This window comes from Rhea pennata, chromosome 1 (assembly GCF_028389875.1).
Source record: "Rhea pennata isolate bPtePen1 chromosome 1, bPtePen1.pri, whole genome shotgun sequence".
Taxonomy (NCBI): domain Eukaryota; kingdom Metazoa; phylum Chordata; class Aves; order Rheiformes; family Rheidae; genus Rhea; species Rhea pennata.
In genome coordinates, this window is record NC_084663.1 from 101,763,621 (window position 1) to 101,783,298 (window position 19,678).

At 37.3% G+C, this 19,678-nt stretch overlaps 1 protein-coding gene across 4 annotated transcripts in view; it reads left to right on the plus strand.

The window, feature by feature from the left end:
* EPHA6 (EPH receptor A6) overlaps window positions 1–19,678 on the plus strand; it is a 519,018-nt gene that overhangs the window by 416,504 nt on the left and 82,836 nt on the right. For 3 of the 4 annotated variants that reach the window (XM_062597081.1, XM_062597058.1, XM_062597075.1), the window contains one exon: window positions 5,998–6,120. The exons of the other annotated variant lie outside the window; for it this stretch is intronic. In XM_062597081.1, coding sequence (XP_062453065.1) covers window positions 5,998–6,120 — 123 coding nt within the window. The remainder of the gene's footprint in view (window positions 1–5,997; window positions 6,121–19,678) is intronic. 4 annotated transcript variants of the gene reach the window in all.

Here is a 19,678-nt window from a genome sequence, read left to right on the forward strand (position 1 = left end):
ATTGTTAACTGTTGTTTTGCACTAATATTTTAGGTATGAGTTGCAAAGTATTATTTAACAATTCTAAAACTTATTTTTTTCCTAAGCAAGATATATAAATTGCATGGGTAAAAATATAGACGTACTACTGTGTTCCTAGTATCTTTTCTTCTACATGTCAAAAAGCTCTAAAATATGCAATTAGAATCTATTAGAAATCTCCAGATTAATGCATTCAAAATATTTTAAATAAATTTTATAGATCCAGTCTTTCTAAGTGTACTGAATATTTGAACCAAAGGATTCCTCAACCAAAGGAGAAATTGTAGCCCTGCTTCTGATCTTTTTTTTTCACTTTTGAAGCCAGACTTTCTGAATGCCTTGCAAAATCTGACACCATAATTCCAAGCTTCTTATAAGGCTGTTGCTCCTAGAAAATCCCAAATTTTCATTGTGCCCTCCATAAAAAATCATAAAGATTATTATGATTATTATGATTAATTTCACAAAAAGAGAAATAAAAGGGTTGAAAACCAGTCTGCAGCTTTACCTTTAACCACATTATATAAATATTTAGAGGATATTACCTGTATACACACACAGACATAAATTCTGGGTTTTGCTTGCATAGCTCCCTTCACCTACTCCCGTACTCCAGGGAGTGCAAACTTTTCCCTCCAATTTAGGGACAACATTGGCAAAAGAGAGCAGAGACCTGTTCCAGGAGTTATGCACCACTTTCCTGATGTTTGGGATCTGTAATGCTGTACTTACTTACATTTCTCAATGTGAGCTCCTCCTCTGTAAATCAAGAGGCATCAGTTTGTTGTCATCTTTTACATCCCAGTGAAAATAGCAGATTCACACAGAAGTCATTACATAGAGTTTCTTACCACTAGTATTAGTTGCCCATTATAAGTTGCTTGCAAAAGGATGAAGGAGATGGTGGTTGTCCCGTCTAAGCCACCTTGTAGCCTTTCTCTGAGCAACCAAAGTCTGCACGTATTTGCCTACTGAGGCAGTTTACAGCAGTGTATTTCAACTGTCATGCAGAAGGAGATCCAGTTAAGAGTCCAGAATTTTGCAAAAATTCTTTTGTTTCACTTTGAAAGAATCAGATGAGCACAGGTCACATGGCATTTAAGGCTGTATGTCAAACCTTTCCACTTAGCTCAACACTGTCTTTTGCACACCAAGAACACCCTACAACTTTGCAAAAAAATTTGTCAAAATATCATTGTATCCTTCCTGCAGACAAGGAAGGAGAAAAAAAGAACATTATTTTTTGTTCGCTTATATATTTGATAAAAACATAGGAAGTAGGATCAAATAATTCAGAAACAGCAAGACATATTGTTCCTAAGCAAACACTTGATCTGGTTTGATTACTGTATAAGGCTTCTATGTTGCTTGCTTTTCTTGTATAGCATGTCATGGGATGTATGTAACACATACGTTCTGCCTCTTCAGCAGGCTTTCTAATAGCCTGCTTCAGATAGGGCGTTAGACACATGCAGACACTCTGAGAAATTTGCTCCACATGCTGCGCTAAGGTCACGCGAGTGCTATAGTAAATGTGCTCAGTTTGCTCCCTGTGAGGCTCGAGGACCCTGGCGCAAGCAGAACAAGCTGATGGCCCTGCCCATACCTGTGCACTTTAGGAGCTTTAGCTCACCTTCACTGCAAGTCCCGTGTGGCCCGGAGGCTGCCGTGGCATTGGCGTGGCGCTGCGGATGGCAATGGGGCAAACACGCTGGTTGCTGATGAAGAGGACAGGCTGTGATGGAGGTCCCTGAGGACCACTGGGGTTGTGCTGGCTCTGCAGTGCCTATGGGAGCAAAGACTGGTGGAGATGTTTCTACTCACATCAGCAGATATTAGTGCATAAATACTGTTATTTACAGAGTAAAACTTTTCAGTTTCAGTGAAAAATTTTGAGGACCTTCTGGATGGAAATTTCTGTGTAGCATTAGCAGAAAAAATGACAGCTTAGGTTTACTTTTGTCAGCTTGCTCGGTCCCTGAGAATTTTAAAGTGCAAGGTTCCCCCCCCCCCTTTCAAACATGAGCTATGTATTTCACTCTAGTCCATTTTGTTCTCCTAATATTTGCACTGGATGTGTTTTGGGTCCTTCTGTTCCCCTATTCATTCGTTCACCTCTTCAGGTCATTGCTTGAGGCACATGGCCGAACTTTCTCTCTTTTGTAGCTCTATAGCAGTCTTCAGCATGTTATCTTGTTGCTAGCCCTCGGCCATGGGCTGTGCGTCTGCTGTGAGGAGAACTGGCTGTTCCTTCAGCCCAGCCATGCTGCTGTGATGCAGCTGGTAATAAACGCTGGGTATGTGATCCGGAACCGAACTAGGTGTATAGGTATTCCTACTATATGTTTCCTTTAACCAGCTATCTACTCTCACCCTTCTACACGGTGTAGGGAATATGCTACTAAAACCACGTGGGTTTAGGACAGTATACCTGTGATTTCCCTATCAAATTCTGTTATTTGTGGGATGATATTCCCTCTGGAACAAGAGAGGAAGGGGGAAAGGTAGGCTAATTGATGCAGCGCTCCCCCACTGCCTCTGGACACGGCACTTAGCTGTAATAATTGTGAGAGAGAATTTACCCTGAGTTATCAACTATCACAGAACTTGGCCTATGATATATGCACTTTGTGCTACTCAGCATGTAGCAATGTATTTTCACTGTTTAATGCACTTTCCCAGATAAGATCTGTCATTCTCCACATTACTGCAGCATAATGCTCGTAGTACATAAATGTGGAGGCAGAGGGGGTTAATAAAATTGTGCCTGTAGTTCAATGCACTCAGAAATCATGGCTTATTATTTGGATCTCTTTTTTTCCCCAGTTTAGAACCAGTAAGATCTTATTATAAAGGCCCTTTCCATTAGTGTAACTACCCACTGCAAAAATAATGAGTGTCAACTTTCATACAAAGCAACAAAACTGGTGTAAAGCACAAGTCTCTATGGTGTGCACTGGCTGAATTACATTCCCAAAGAAAGCTGATTAACGAAAGAAATCATACCGCAGTGTTTTGAAAAAGAAGTATCCATTGTGGTTGCTTTTAGAAGAACATTTCTTTTAAAAATTAAGATTTCTATTTATAGTATATACCTCTAAGAAATAAATATTGCTTTTGCAAATTAAAGGGGAAAGCAGTAGAATTTTTGAGGACTTTTATCTTTAGCTAAGCATGATTCCAATTTGGAAAAAGAGAAAAGGCTACATTTTCATTGTCTAAAAATGAATGTTTATGTAAACAAGCAAAGATCCGAGCAGATCTTCTCTGTTATTGTAAATATCCAAAGCTGTTATCAGACCTCTGTCTTTCTGGTGGTGATTGATGGGAGTTATGAGAATTAGCTTGCTTTCTCAGCTACCTGCAGTGAGAGTCAGCCACCTCATATAGAGTCGTGTAATAGAGTCTCCAACCCCACCCACACTGTGTGGAAGATATTAGCAAAGCAAGTAGGGACTCTTCTACCCAGCCACATACTATTTGTTCATTCTGGGGCATATGCTGCATTTTGTTTGAGGATGATGCATGTTTTAAGGTGAATAGATTCTAATCTGCCCTTTATCTGCATGTGTATGTTGCTGGAAACTGAGCAGGGCTGAATGTTGCCAACCTTGTCCTTTTAGAAGTTGTTTCTGGACTTCTAGAAGAGACTAAACGAGGTCTTATTCTTGTAACTGTGTATTCTACCTAATCAGAGATATTTTTTGACCTAGCAGCAGACTTTTTGGATGGGATCCTGTACCTAACATGGCACTAGATGCCTGCTCTTAGATACCCAACTTTTTGCCTCTTCCTGCCGCTCTTGAGGAGTGCAAGAGTCTCCTGTAGCTCTTGTTATGTCTGCCAGTCTAAAGTGATTGTCTCAGATTTTCTGTAGTCTCTCAAATGACACAATGCATTTATGTTGAAGCAACTGAATCCTACCCTTCATTTAATAAGTGTGAGAGAAATATTTCTTCCTATTCTTTTAGTTATTTGTCACTTGGAAAGCCTGGAGAAGTTTAGATCTCTAGCTCTCTTCTTAATATCCAAAGAAAGATTTTGTTGCTGCAAAATTCGCTGCTCTTTGTTTTTACTTCCAAATACGTACAATAAGTGGCATACACTTGTTTTTCTCTATATGGCTTTCTTTCTGTAACAAAGTTACTTATTGAAATGGCAGTAGGAGACTTAACTGCCATTTTACTCCTTTTAAATGTAGGAAAATGTCAGTGGTGAAGCTCAAGCTGTTTGGGTTTTCTAAAGATCTGTACATATGGTATGTGACTCACAGTGGGTGTATTTTATGGCTGGTATAGATCATATTTTGAAACAGAGAGGTAAACTTCTGTTTGGAAAGTCTTCATATATTACTATTTAGCCTTCTTGTTTTAAGATGCTGTTTAGTATCAAACATCTTGGAGTTTATGAAACAACTTTCCATTTTAAAATTGAATTTCTGTGTTTTGCATTCTGGACTTTCTATGCATGATCACCTCTGAAAATATTTCAAAATGAAGGCCATGGAGTTTGGAAGCACTTTGAAAAGGCTGCCAAAGCTAGACTATTTTGGAGTAACCAGAGGCAACATTTTTGTTCTGTATCTTTAGCCATTAGACATAAAAATACTGTATCCAGAAAACTAATTAATTCTTTTTCCGCAGACTGTAGTAGCTCTAGTAACAAAGTGCAAATGAGGAATGTATGGAGGAGAAATAATAGATCTCTTGCTTAAAAATAAAAGATAAAATTTCAGCTCTCCCTAAAACTAGCTTAAGCTTAAAAAACATGTGTTTTGGCACTAGATTTTCTTCACCACATTTGTATTAGTCCTAAAATTTGCAACTGCATAAACTTCAGGAGGGCTATTTATTTTTATAATTGTATGTAGATAACTAAGGTGCTTTCTGTCTCTTGGAGGAACAACGGTTAAGTACCTCTAAAATGATGAAAACAAACTTGCCATTGCCTAAATTATTGGATGAATGCTTGCTTGATGTACTTGCAATATAAACAATTTATTCTGATTGTCGATTTAAATTTATTTCAAGGTTGGAGAATCTTGACGCTGTATTTTAAGCAGGATTTATAAAGCTCTCGTTTCAGATCCAGCTTTGATACTGCCATTCGCTATGCAGGAGCGTGAACTAGCTGTAATGATGTTGCAGTCTCTGCACATATGCTGAAAGCTGAATCAGTGGATCAAATGATAGAGTCCTCATTTATCATTGCTATCAAAGATATATCACAAGTTTTTATTTTAAAGGGGGAAGATGTGATAATCTTTGTTTCTAAGAATAAAACTGTACATGTAGGCAATGACAAGAACATAGACTTTTTCTATTAAAAATTTAAAATGTACAAAGCCTCTGGTGATACAAAGCAGAGGGAGGCCATGTCTGTGGTCCCGGCTTTTGCCTGCTTCAATGTATTGACAGGTGCTGGGAGACGCGGTGGAAGCTCTGACTAACATTGCTGTCCTGACAGAAAAGGCACCAATGTAACTGCAAATTCTGGTTCCCCTTCTGGCCTTGCCCAATGTAACTCTTGTCAGATGGTTTGTCAGGTGGCTTTAAGACACTAACATAAACATGACTTTGCTGGTATAGCTTCGTCTCTACTAGTCTGTCTTTGATTTGTATGCAAAACTGTAAAATGCCTTCATAGTTGACAGTCATTTGGAATGCATTATGAATATCCAAGAGCTAGATTTTGTATTTATAATTGCGAAATTTTCCATTCCTTCTAGAAGTTCTGGAATTCTCCATTTGCAAAGTGCACAGAAAAAAAAAAAAAAAAAGGATCTCTTTCTGGTTAAAGCTGTATGTTGTATGACTTGATTTTTAAAAAACAAACAAACACTTTTATAAGATCTGTTTCAGTGGAACCATTGTTGACCTCACTGAGATTTGGTTATTCTTTCTTTAAACAGGCAATTTCTTTTGTCAGCCAAAGAACAATTCACTTGATTAATGATCATTTTTATCTCTTTGAAAGGATCCTTTCCGAGCATTGGGGTGAAGTCTCTTTCGAGATTCCTGAGGGCGGGATTTTTAAATAGCATCCTGGCCCCACATCCAGTGTCAGGGGGTGGATCTTTACCCCCCAGCATTTCCTCTGGTAGGTATTCAAGTCTATTCCCCAACATCAGTTTTTCCCCTCACCCTTTGCGCAACCTCTCCACACCTCTTGGGGAACAAAATCTTGTACTGGTCAGACAACAGAGGTATCAGATGTCTCTTTCAATAAAAAGCCAAGCTGAAAGGAGTTGAAAAAGAGAAATTATTCTTTGGGATCTAGCTTTTTTCCTTGAACTCATGTATTGGAGAAAGTGTGAGGGGAAATAATCTATAGTTAAGTCATCAACTAAAATTTTGAGAAATGAGGCATGGTATCCGCTAATCAAACACTTCATGGAGCATGCGTATGTGCACCAGGGAAGAATAACTTAAAAAATACTTGTATGAAATCCCAATTTTTTTGTGACTCCAAATGTAGATTTTTTTTCTGTAAAAAAAATCTGCATTTCCTTGCTAAAATATTGAAGCAAAATAAATTTGGAAAGGCAAAAATCAATTATACTCTAGTGGTTGAGTGCTATATATGCTTCCATAGCTGCAACTTGTATCTCCTGAAAATGCTTTTGGCCTTAATTTTTTAAAATACTTTTTATCACAGTTTGAGCTGCTCTAACTCTCTCTGAAAGTACATGAGAAAATCCCATTGCTAGTTTTGTCAGCAGAATATTCTACACTGCCTCTAGCTAGGTCCCCAGCAGAGGCATAGCTGAATGATGTCGTGAAGGACCCGGGAGGGCTGGCATAGTGTTGAATGTATGCTAAGAAGGAGAACTCAATGCCAGGTAGATAGGCAGTTATCTACCTGGATAGGTTAGATACTGGGCTAAAACAGGAAAGAATGATAGGTTAGAGGCATAACATTTCCCAGAAAGCCTGTATATGCTATTCATTCTCTTCTGGAGCCATTAAATACCATCTGGCACCAAAGCTAATAAATGAAGAGAAAATAAATGCATCTTAATTGTATCTCAAATTAAATTAAAATCAGGATTCAATTCTGTTCCTTCCCCAACTACTTATTTCTATGTAGAATTCATATCTACATGAGCTAATATCATACTTAGATCCTTTCAGGACATCTCACCTGTAACATTAATTACAGTTTTTCTTAAAGAGGAAAAAAAATATCTTAAGATGAGAGTAGGGATCTGAGGAAAAAAGTGATGTACATGTTATTGGTTTGCTCTACAAAATGAACTATTATACTTCTCTATGCCTCATTTTATCCATTGTGATAATTACAGGCCTCATTAATAGAAGATGACTTTTACTATTTAAGAAGGGTTATTACTCCTTAACTTACTTTCCTATTTTGAATGGACAGCTTTTAAGCAATTTTGATGTCTTCTGCTATGACCGTCTGTCTTTGTCTTTTGTGTCTTTTGTCAACAGTCTGTAAAACACTTTCCATATTTTTTCTCCTTGGGGTATTTCAGAGTGTTTAATTAAACATTAGGCTATTTTGGCAGTCAGCATCACTATGAGATTGGCATCTATTACCAAACAGCTCTGTGGAAGAGTAAATACTCCAGGCCTCATAAAATTTTGACTGTAGTGTTATACATAGCACATCACTGCTTTGGTTAGATTAAAATTGGCTCAACTGCTCCTGTAAACTGTCTTCTCACCTACCTATCTACTTACAGGTTAATTTTGCTTGTTTAAATGGTCCTCAGGACTTGTTTTCTCAGTGTTTGTAAAATTTGTATCACAGTTTAGGAGCCTTAGATCATAACTGTTAAATGAGTGTTTTTTACTAAAACAGACTCATAATTTCTTGCTATTCAATGCTGTTTACTAAGAATTGTGAGTCAATCTGATGAAATATTCAAAATGGGGGAAAATGGAAATGCAGTTGCAGAATGTGCAGTGTATACCCTAGCAAGATAATGGAAGTAAATGTTATTGTTTAATAGTGGCAACAGTAAAGAAAACGCATCCCAGCAGCAACCCCACGGAAACTTTCTATCTTCTGGAAAATGAGGGTTGTCAGGTAGCTGAAAGCCAGTGAGTAACTGTGATAAATCCTGCAGATGAGATGTGTTCCCTTGAAAAACAGTGCATGTTGAGGGGAAGGTGGTATGAAACTCCGTAGTTAAAAGTCAAAAATTGCTGTTAACAAATGTACCCTAACAATCTTATCTGTAGTGCTGCTTTTTAAGTGTTACTTTTTTATTTTAACATATTTGGATTTACATTAAGCATAATCTTAGTTCTTAATTGCCTCTCTCTATTACAGAGATGACCAGAGGATGCAATTTCTATTTCATAACTCTATAAATTACTAAGACCACCTTTGCTGTGCATGTGAGCAAACCACAACAGATTTACTACATTTTTTTGCAGAGAAACAGTCTCTTTATTGAGGAGAGCATTGATCTGGGATGGGAGAGACTCAGACGTGAATCTCTTACTTTGCATGATTCAGTGGAAAAAATACATTCCTTCTTGAATCCTTAATTGTTAATACAGACTAAGAAGGAACATACACGCTGCTCCTTCTTGTCAAAAAAACCTGCATTAAACACCTGAACCTCTTTTCTGACTATTACCTTACCACAAAACAAAGACACCTGAGGCAAAAATACTCTAAGACTGTTCTCAAGCAGCCTCTGGCTGTTTGAAGGACAGCAATAGGCAGGCCAAATCATCTCCCCATTGGATTCTTGATGCCTCTTCCCTTGTCTCGGAGTCATTAAAAGTGAGGCAATCATTGTTTGTGTGTTTGCACTGGAGGGAGGTCAACTGGATTGCTACCTCTGATAGCAGAGTGCCCCTGCCTCTGTTATTGGAGACAGCGGATGCATATTTGACAGTTGCTTTTATAAGCCTAACAGAAGCACTTAACGTTTAATAACTTCACTGAATGATAACGTAATTGCTTCACATATAGTTTATGTGTAAGATTTCAATGAATTTAACTGTGTGGAAGGCTTAAAATGCCTGCATTATTCTGCTGTTAGGGTCATTGGGAACGGATAATGAGATGGGTTTTATTTACTGAAACGTTTAACTCAAGCTAAGTGGCAGATTTACTTGAAAATAATCAGAAAATTTATTCCGTACTCAAAGAGAAAATGCTTTTACATCTGTTTTCTGCAAAATATACAGGGTGTTTTTCCCACTTGAGTTTTAAAGCCTGAAACAAAAGCTGAACTGGAAAGCCTCCCTATGAAGTACCTGGAAAACAGCTTAGTGGGGCAAGGTGGTTGTTAGTTTCCTTTTTTCCCCTTGTACTTTTTTCTCAGTAGATAGTGAGTTTTTTTAAACCATACTGACAGCTGATATTTAATTCTATGTAGTTTGGTGTATGATTTCAACCTGTACAGAGGTTCACTTATGTAAGAGATTTGCTTATGGTTGCCTCATTTGGTCAACTAAAGATGGATTTATGTTGCTGGCATGGGCCTTACCATTTTTCTGCTTAAATAGATTCCCTCAATTCTAGATGTTTTTTGCCTAAACATGACTATATTAATGGACTAGTGCTTGTACTTGAAGATCTTTTCCAAAGGTTGTCACTGCTATATAGCAGTTTCATTAAAACCAAGGCTTGCAACAGGCCTGTAAATATCTATCCTAGATTTCTGCAAAACAGGCTGCTTTTCAGATAGTAGCTTCCCCTTGATTTAGCTTTCATATATATTGTAAATTATTTAGCTACTAGTTAGACCACTTGTTAACAGTACAGATTCACCGGACTTAGTTTTTTGATGTAGGCCTATAACCTAATACATCATGACAGATGGATTCACATACACAAAATATACTTTTTCTCAAGTGACATCCATGCAAAAATTAAAAAGAATTCTAAAAGTGCTTACCGATCTACACTGATCATACTTTACACTGGCATGAGTTGTGGAAGCTAACCCTTTGCTTAATATTACATGCACACATGCACATTATAAAAATAAATAAATAATCTGCCAGTCTTTCATCTCTTTCTTCAAATTCTAACTTCTCTATATGTATAATGCAGTTCACTCCATTTGGGGGAAACTCTTAGCTTGCTACTTTCCTACTGTGTATTTGCAGCACTTGATTTCAATCATGTGAAAAGGGTTTGAGTTAGCTAAATGCATACCCCTCTTGTATAGCAAAAGTTAGTGGTAGATAAACCTATGTTAAGTTGTCATCCTTGAAGGATGTTAGAGATTGTCAAATCTGCTGCTTGGAGAGGGAAGGAGGGAAAGCAAATACTTTTAGTAGTATCTGCTTCAAGCTTTCTTGAGTTTTTCTGGTGACAGAAACAACTAGGATGTGTGTCAGTCTGTGAGAAGCTATGGAAAGGTCTCTTTTAAGGTCCTTTTTCTTGGGCCTCCCCCTGCACCCTTATGATTTAGCATCCAAACTACATTAGCAGAAGAGGTGGGAAAAACACCAAAATTCCCCAAGCCTCCTATTTCATCCACAGAGCACCTCTCTGAAGCTTTTGTGAAATTATCTTGATGTGATTTTCTTTAAATGATGTATGAACATCAGTTAATTTCCTACCACTTATTTTGTGAGAGTTAATTATCTGGCTATTTTACAGATAAGGAAAATGAAAAATGGAGAGGTTAAGGCTTGGTAAAACATCTGCACCTGTGAGTCTCAAAAATTATTTTAAAGGCAAGAAACAAACGAGGTTGCCTCTCTTTCCAGAAACTTGAAAGTGATACAGGACAATTTGTTCACTGCTGTCTTGGAAATGGTAGTGACAGCGGTCCACTTCCATATTAAATACTTTTTACAGAAGATATCCCCTTCTCAGTGCTTTACTGCCTGATTGTCTATGGCTGTTTGTTTAACATACACTGTAATATGCTTATTTATTACAGGGAGCTTCTCAAAAATCTCAGACATAAGTGTAGAATATTAAATCAGGTGGTTATCATTTTTCTTTTCTCCAAAATTAATATTTTATTACAATTTCCAAGTGCACCTGAGTGAGCCCATTGTTCTTTATATTGTATAAACTGACAGTTGAGAGCAAACTCTATTGACAGACCCTTATTGAACAAAATTACTCAACAAGAACCGTCAAGGAACAATTATTTTCGTAATGAAACTCAACTATAATTTTATGGTACTCCGATAATGAGAAAAGTAACCATTAATTTTTTTCTCAGTAAATAGTTTTCCCTACTTTGGATTGCACTACTAAACTGCTGTATTTTTTGTGAAATGAAAACTGCTAAACCTTTCTCAGTGACTAACAAATTGATTCTTTTGCTGCATATACATTTTCTAAGATATCTGAGCCAAATGGTTCTTCCAGTTATGCTTTCCAGCCTCAATGCTATTTCTTTGGTATGTCTAGCCGATAACCTTAGAACTGATACATACTGACACTTTCCCATTAGCTAGGCAGAAAGTACTTCATGACCAAGATATGGATGAGCAATAAGTAACATGAACAGTAGAAACTTTCAGTGCTCATCTGTTAGGGTTTGGCTCGAACTGTAGAACTGGGATTAAGCTGTGAGTGTATGACTTGGTAAAAGGAGGTCTTTGTTCTCCAGCCTTGCTAAGTGGCTAATTTCATGCTCAGTCAGCATAAATTATTACAAAATTTTAGTTAGCCTTAGAAGAAATTTGGAAAAGGTTATCTGGGTATGCATTTGTTTTATATAGATGTACACTCCTACTATATATTAAGAAAGACTAAGCACAGAAGATATGCGAAGTCATTGTAATTGAACAGGTGAACTGAAGCAAGTTGCTCTTCAGTACTAATGGAGAGGAAAGACAGAGGCTAAAGAAACATGACTGTCCCACACAGAGAAATATTTTTTAAAAATCCATACACAGTTACTCTTTGTTTCACGATGAGTGAGAAAAAAGATATGAACTCCCTTTATAGTCTAGCTATATAGTGGGGATGTGAAAACAGGTTGAAAGAAATATTTGAGTTAACTATTCTCTCCAGCTTACACTTCATGCAATCTTCAGTTTGGGATTTTTTTTAGAAAGGAAACCAAAATACCTTTACCAAATTCAACCTGATAAAGTACCCTTTCAAAGCCCAAGTGAATACTGTGTGTGGAAATAATCTGCCTGACTTTGGATTTTACACACTTGCATTTTACAAGCCTATTTAGGCCCCTTTGAGAGTTGATGAAGATTAGGTAGTTTGACTGACTCATGTGACCTATTTGAGATGCGTAATTTGGAAAATCTGAATCTTGCCATTGAAATGGCTATTTCTTTCTCAGTTGACCATAGAAGGAATCTAGACATTTTTAGCTGTAGAGATGTCTGAAGTTGTGGGAGATGAACACTACCCTTTGTTTTTCTTCCTCACATGTCAAGAAGTTTCCACATTTTTCTTATTTCTTTGAGATGTATATGCCTGTTTAACAGTCTCTGCATCTAGAGTTTCCTGCTTGACCCAGCTTCATTGTGACTCTAGTCTTTTGTTCGTGATGAAAATGATACTTGAAGGCAGAAGCTTGAGAATGTGTTACTTCATGTCCTGAAGATTCAAAATGTAGAAGAGAAATAAGGGAAAAAAAATGTGATCGTAAAAGTTTCACAATGTTAGGTCTAGTGCACCACTTTCTCATCAGAGTGCTGACTCAGACATTTTATTTTCTCAATTTTTGATCTACCAGTTTCCACATGTTGCCACTGAAGCTTTCTTTGTGGATTTCAGAAACTTCAGGAGTCTTCATATGTGGCCTCCACTATCTTGAAATTAGAAAGTATGCCTTGTTCATGTGTAGAAAGAAACAAGATACTTATAAGCAGTAAAGAAAAGATGCTGGCTCATCAGTTTAGGATAGTTCAAAAGTTTAAAGACCATGTGGACCACTAGGGTATAAGGAAATAGAAGCAAAAGAAGTGTACTCAGATGGTAAATGAAGAAAATACTCTGAAGTCTAAGACAATCAGGCATAGTAATGAATAACCAAAAATTCCCTGACCTTTTAGAGTAGAATGAAAATAATATCTTAACCATGTCAATATACTTATGAAAATGCAAAGACATGTTCTTCTGCAATGTAAGTAATGCAATCTTATATTTTGCTCATTTTCAAGTTTTTGTTGCAACTTATAGCTTCTAAATGTAATGCACCCACCTATGAGAATATGTAAATTCGTAAGAGATGAAGTAAGTTTTGTTTCTTATGTTGCATAAGTATCGTTATATATCATGGTCTATTGATCATTTATGGAAAGCAAAGTTCCTTATGAGCAGATTTTTTTTTTATTCCTTTAAATGCCCCAGGGTCAGCTCTTGATGAAGCGAGACCCTGTGGACTGAAATCATGTTATCTAATTCTGAGATGTGCGTAGCCAAAGAACATCACTTGTCCTTCCCCCAGGAGGATGTCAGAATGGTTCCAGGATATATATAACCAAGATTCTGATGCCTGGTGGCAGACATGGGTTATTTTAATAATCTGTGGAGGTTGTTGGGCAACTGCCATAATTCAGAATAGTTTATAAGCTGCATCATTTTATCCCAAGGATCCAGTTTTGCACACTGACTTCTCAGGATCAGGGGAACATGAAGACGATGCAAAGCCCTCATTGTACATGCTGCTTTCAGATACTTTGCCTCCCACAGCTTTTTCTTGCAGGCTAAGGACTTGATTTTGCAGTATCCTGGCCAAGTCACTTCACTTCAACTTCTTATTGCACCCCGTACATGGATTTATCTTTTTATATCATATGGCTACAATAGGTTAGTACTTGAAAAATAGTGTAAGATCCTCAAATCAGATGCATCAGCTATACGTAGCTGATACTTAGCTATGCTTAGAATAGTTCATGTGGCAACTTTCAGAGCTGTTCTACAAATGCACTGGCCCTTGTTGCCCTCTATATGTATATCTGAATTCTGATAAGTAAGCTTGCCCTATGGCTGAAGATATTCCTTTTTTATTATTATTATTTCTATTTGTAGTATTCAGGTAAACATAAGTTGCAGGAATAAAACAGAACTTCCATATTGGACTTGTAACGCTAGTGAATATGTAGACAGAGACAATACAGATACCCTACCGAACGCAGAGGAACTCGAAGAATTTTTTTTTCAAAGATTCATGCCTAGAAAGGAAAACTGTAGGAAAAAAATCAAAATTTAGACCAATGTATTGTATTTCTATAATATAATTCTAGTCACTATTTGTTCCTCATCCACCTACCTCCAAGCAGGAAAAAAAAACAACTATATGGGTTTTTTTTTACCCTCTACTACATTCCATTTGCCCCTCTCACAGAAAGACAAGAGTAAGAAAACAAACCATGGAAAACAGAATACAACTGCTTTCATTTTACTGTTTCACTTTTCTTTCCCTCAAAACCTTCCAGCATCTCTTTTGTAGGCATGCTGGAGGACTGATTTGCATTCAGGCTTGGAGAAGCAGCTGCTAAAACTGCCTTCATCCAGTGATCATTCTACCTTTGTCCTGTGAGAAGCTAGGACTGCTCATAGTGCTTGCTGCTATGGGAGAGGAAGGCCAGAGGATTTGAGAAGGCGTTTCAGAAGTATGAAAGAAACATACCAGATTGTCCTTGCCTCCAAAAGATACCAAGAGGCATGAAATCTTGCCAGTGGTTTATTGAGTAGTGAGTGTAAAAGTGTTGAGTATAAAATTGCAGAAAAACAGCTCAAAGAACAAAATGATTTTTTTTTGTTGATACATTTTGTTCAATTGTAAGTGACAACTATATACCTATAATTTGTTGAATAATACACAGTAACTGATGTTCATCTATATGTTTTGTATTTTTAGCCATTTATTTTCCAAAGATGTCTGCCCTTGACTATACTGGCTTAACTAATGAAATTTGTTATGTAGGATACATAGAAAGAGTGCTAATAACAAGATGAGTAGGCTCTATATATGTGATTTTCTATAGCAGCAGGATATATGTATGTTTATGCTATCCTATTTGCAGCTTCTGATTTCTGAAGTCTAAAGAGAGGCTTAGAATTGCAAATTTTTTTTAGGTTACTTGGAACATAGGTCTCCATTTGGGGCCATCTGTAATGTAAATCAGTAATGTAAGTGGGGTGGCTTGCAGCAGAACTGCCATTTGCTTCATGTGTATTGATTTGAGCTTACAGTGTGCTGATCTCATGCTCCCAAAATGGGTAGATTTTTTTTTTTTCAGTTCTTTTTTTTACATAATCACTAGGTTGTTTCTTTTTTATCTCCACTGCTTTAGTGCCATGGAAGAATACATTTTTTTTATTCCCTGAAGACAGCTCTCTGCTGATGCATACAACTGCTGTAAATTCTATCAGTGACAGGAGTCAGGAAGCTCCAGTGACAGAGCCATGGCTCTCCTACTGGAAACGATACATAATGAACAGCACTAGTGTGAAATCTAGGGAAGCATTTCAAGTCCTGCACATTTCTGTGGCGGGCAAACAGGGTTTTACTGTGAGCATTTCGCGCTCTAATAGAGTACTGAAAGGCCCAGTGCTAGTTAAGGACGTGTCCGTGCATTTTACTCTGTTGGACTTGTAACTGTAGCAGGAGATTAGTTAGTGTGGAACACAAAGCAGAATATGGCTGCGGAATGAAAAAATATCTGCTGCCTGGGTGACTTGTGGGAGCATTCCTGCACACGTGAATTCTGACCTGCAGAATTGATGGGGCAGTATTTTCTTATGTGAGCTAGAGAGTAGATTCAAAACATTTGCTGTTTAAGTGAAAAAAATAGATATCCTGTGTTTATGTTAACAGAGCTATTCCCATAATGGGTATTAAAGATTTCATTATAAGTAAAGACCAGAGAAATGAGCATGTACTAACTGTATTCTTTTTGGAGGATTAATCTTACATAAAGAATTCATTAAAGTGGGCTTTGCTGCATTATTTAAAATGACAACAGGAGACAACAAGCTGAATATTTTGTCATTGATATGACACTTCAAATTTTCATCCTTATTCATCATGCTACCATTCAATTAAATTACACACTATCAAGAGCCTATGTTTTGGAAAAAATTAGGAAGAGTACTAAAAATACATATGATATGAATTTTAAATACAATTGGTATTCTGCATTATTCTGTAGTGTATAGCTTTTTTTTCATTCCTGCTTTTATTAAAAAAAAAAAACAAGCAGATCGATCAGTGGAAAATAAAAAAGAATTGTAACATACTCGGAGATGGCATGACAATATCAATACAGGATGTTTGTCATTTATGCTGTTCTTATTTGAAAGGCATTACAAGGCAGTACTGCTGTGTGAGAGAATTCCAATGTAAAACTTTCTCAGGGGTAAAAAAAAAACACTTTGTCATAAACAGTCAGCCACTTTTCACAAGGTGTATTTGCAAACAATGTATGTTCCCTATGCTTTCTACGGATTTGTCTCAGTTCTGAATAATAAAATTCATGTCCTTTTTTTCTGGATCATGCAAAGCACTAGGTCTACTCTTGCATGTTCAGCCTGGGTTTCTCAGAAGCTGAGAGCCTGGGAGATTAGCCACAGCCAGACACTAGTCCATGTGCAGTGTGCAAGGAGGGGCAGCTACTTCAGCCAGTATCCCAGACATGGGTCTGGCATTGAAGAAGAAATTGGGAATATTTACAGTTTCACAGAAATTATAAAAACAATGAATGTGGGTATAGTATCGCTATATGTGTCATGTATAAATAGGATTCTAGTTTTTTATTGTTACCTTCAAGATGTAGTAAAATGCTATCTTTGTTCAGTAAGGTGCTGTAAATGCTAAATGTAACATACACAGTTTGTAAAATCCGTATTTGGGTTTAAAACCAATTACATCAAAACCATATTTATTTAATTCTTCTACTTAAAAAGTCTCTTTTCTGACAGTACTCCCTACTCCAGCCCTGCTGGGTATCTAAAACTGCTGCAAGAATGATGCAGTTGGCAGATTTTGTCATTGTATCTATCTTCAACCCTCTTTATACTTCATTCTCCCCCAACTTGTATGCTGTCTTCTGCCAGTGTCTGCAGTTTTTAGCTCCTGGATGCTCAAGACTTCTGTCTTTTATTCCAAGTCCTCTTTGCTCAAAATGTTATCTTTTTGGTGTCCTTTTCCCTGCCTTCTCTTGTGTAGGTCTTGACTATAAAATTAAGCTGGTTCTTACTCAGATATCATCTAAAGTCCAAGCTTGTACTTGTGTGAGAACTCTCATCTGAACTGATGAAGTCTTTAAACTAGAGTTTGAGTCTGCATTCAGCTGGTGATTTCCACCCATGCCGCACGGGCAATCAGCATTCATCCCAGGAGTGCCTCTTGGCACATGCTGACTTGCCCATGCAGAGCTCCCTGCGGCCAAGTGTGAGCTTTCACTGGTGCCACAGCAGGTTCGCATAATGCTGGCACTGCAGTCTGTGTCATCCTTCTGGGCCTTCAGTGCTTTTCTCACCTCCATCGGCATTGTCTCCCACTTATGTTTGTCCATAAACCTCTTTCTTCAAGTAGGGATGTCTGTATGTTTCCTATGTGTAAGTAATCGTAAATACAGGAAGATTCAGTGCTTTCCAGAGTAGCATTAGTCTACACCATGATAAAATAATCAAAGATAGCTTCTTCCTCTCAAAGACCTCTGCACCACCTCCCACCTTTATTCACCTCTGTCCTTGTTTTGAGGTTGAAGAATTCATCTTTCTTAGTGCCATACAGGCAACATGGATTTTTATAATCTAAGTGATAATTTTTTTTCTTCTTTTTTGGTTTATAGCCAAATGCTACACTAGTTTAAAAAATCTCTCAGTATTATTTTTCAAAGTCAATTCTGTAGCCCACTTTAAAGCAGAAACAGTATCATCATCTTTATTTTTACAAAGTTCAGCACAGACCTTAATCTTTTCAAGACTCAAGTTGTACCACAGCATAAATGAAAATACCTTCTCTTTGCACCTAAAAAAGAAATAATATCAGCTAATGTCAACCTTTTATCTTACCGGGAACCTTGTTCCGTGCAAACCCTGGGCTGGTTGCCACCCTCTGACCCCATTGAGGTTAGGCATCCAGATTGTGCTCTGTTATGTTTGAGATATCAAAAACAAGAGTTGTGTTTTCAGAGTTTGCTTCCGAGATCTGGAACTGTTGGAGTGCAATGGCTAATCACATCAGCATCTGTGTTTTTCACAAGGACAGTCCTGTCTGTCCCACTGCCTGCTCTTGGCACTCTTGATGACTTTTAGTCTCTGGCCTGAGATGTCTGATGTTCAGATATCCGCCCTGGATGTGCCAGGGTGCTGTTCATCCCCATGTCTCGGCTAGCTTTGCCAGAGCTGATTTCTAGTCACAGCCGATCAGGTGTTAGTGAATGGAGAGTCTGTTCACAGAGCTCCAAAATCACAGTGGAATCAACACTAAAGTTCCTCTACAAGGCACTGAGCTAGGGAACAAAATACAACCTTGTATACTGGTAATCAAACAAAACTTAATTGAGTAGCATCGCTTTACCCTATGCAGTGTAGATGGAGAGGACCACTTGATTTTCTGGACCTGTTTTTCCACACCATGGAAATCAAGATATGTCCTACCTTCTATTTCCTGAGACTTCATACATTTGTATTTGTAAAATAATTGGAGATCCATGTATGAAACTTGCAAATCTATAAAATTATTGAAAAAAAGTTGTTTACTGGGAGTCGAACCTGTGCATGTTCCATTTTGGTGAAAAAATGTATCCACTAGAATCTACTATGGAGTAGAATTTTTTATTACCGTATCTTCAAGTAACTGAAACAATAGTCAAAACAATTTTGATTTGCATATACCCCAAAGGCAAATGTCATGCTGACTAAAAGTCTTACTATATTGTGTGTCACAGTCCAGCTTGGAATACATAAATTTCTTCAGTAATATATCAAACTTGCTGCCAAAATATGATGACTTTTATCAAGTGTTGGCATACTAGAAGAACTATTTGAAAAGGTAGTGTTAGGATCCAGATTTAAGACTTTTGCTTAAGGGAGTCAAGGCTTCATGATTGGTAGTGGCTTCATATTTGGTAGTGTCTCATGAGGTTTACACAATCTTGCATCAGGTTTATTTGAGATTTAGCAGCATGGAAGGGGATACAGATGGAGTCTGAGGGGAGCTAACCTCAGCCTCTGTGACTAAATGTATTGTTCACCAAAGTTCAGGAATGCTTCATGATGTGGTGATCTTCCAATATACATCTACTTGTCTAAAGATAAAAACCTAGTTATTTTGATGTGCTTACCAAATCGTGCTCTTCTTGTGCTATCATATGGAAGAGCTGATTTTATTTGTGTAATTCAAACAAAGTTGGCTAGATATTTATTCTTGAAAAGACTCACTTGCATGATGCAGTATTTTCATCAGGGATGGTTTGAAGTGTTAAGGCATATCATTTCAAGTGATTAAAGGAAGACATCAAGCAATTTAAAAACTAATAAACACTACATAGTGAAAGACACTGCCGTCTTTTTTTTTTAATCTACTAATAAATGCATATTTAGATGCATTTCATAGTTCATTTAGCCTAGAATTGGTCTGAGCAAAATGGAATACAGGTTTGCTTGGGGTTTTTTGTTTAGTCTGTGAGAACATGAGAATTAAAAACTGTCTTTACAAACTATGTATGAAAATAGGTGTACGCAAAATGTGGATGCATAAAAGATGTAAGGAGTGCCT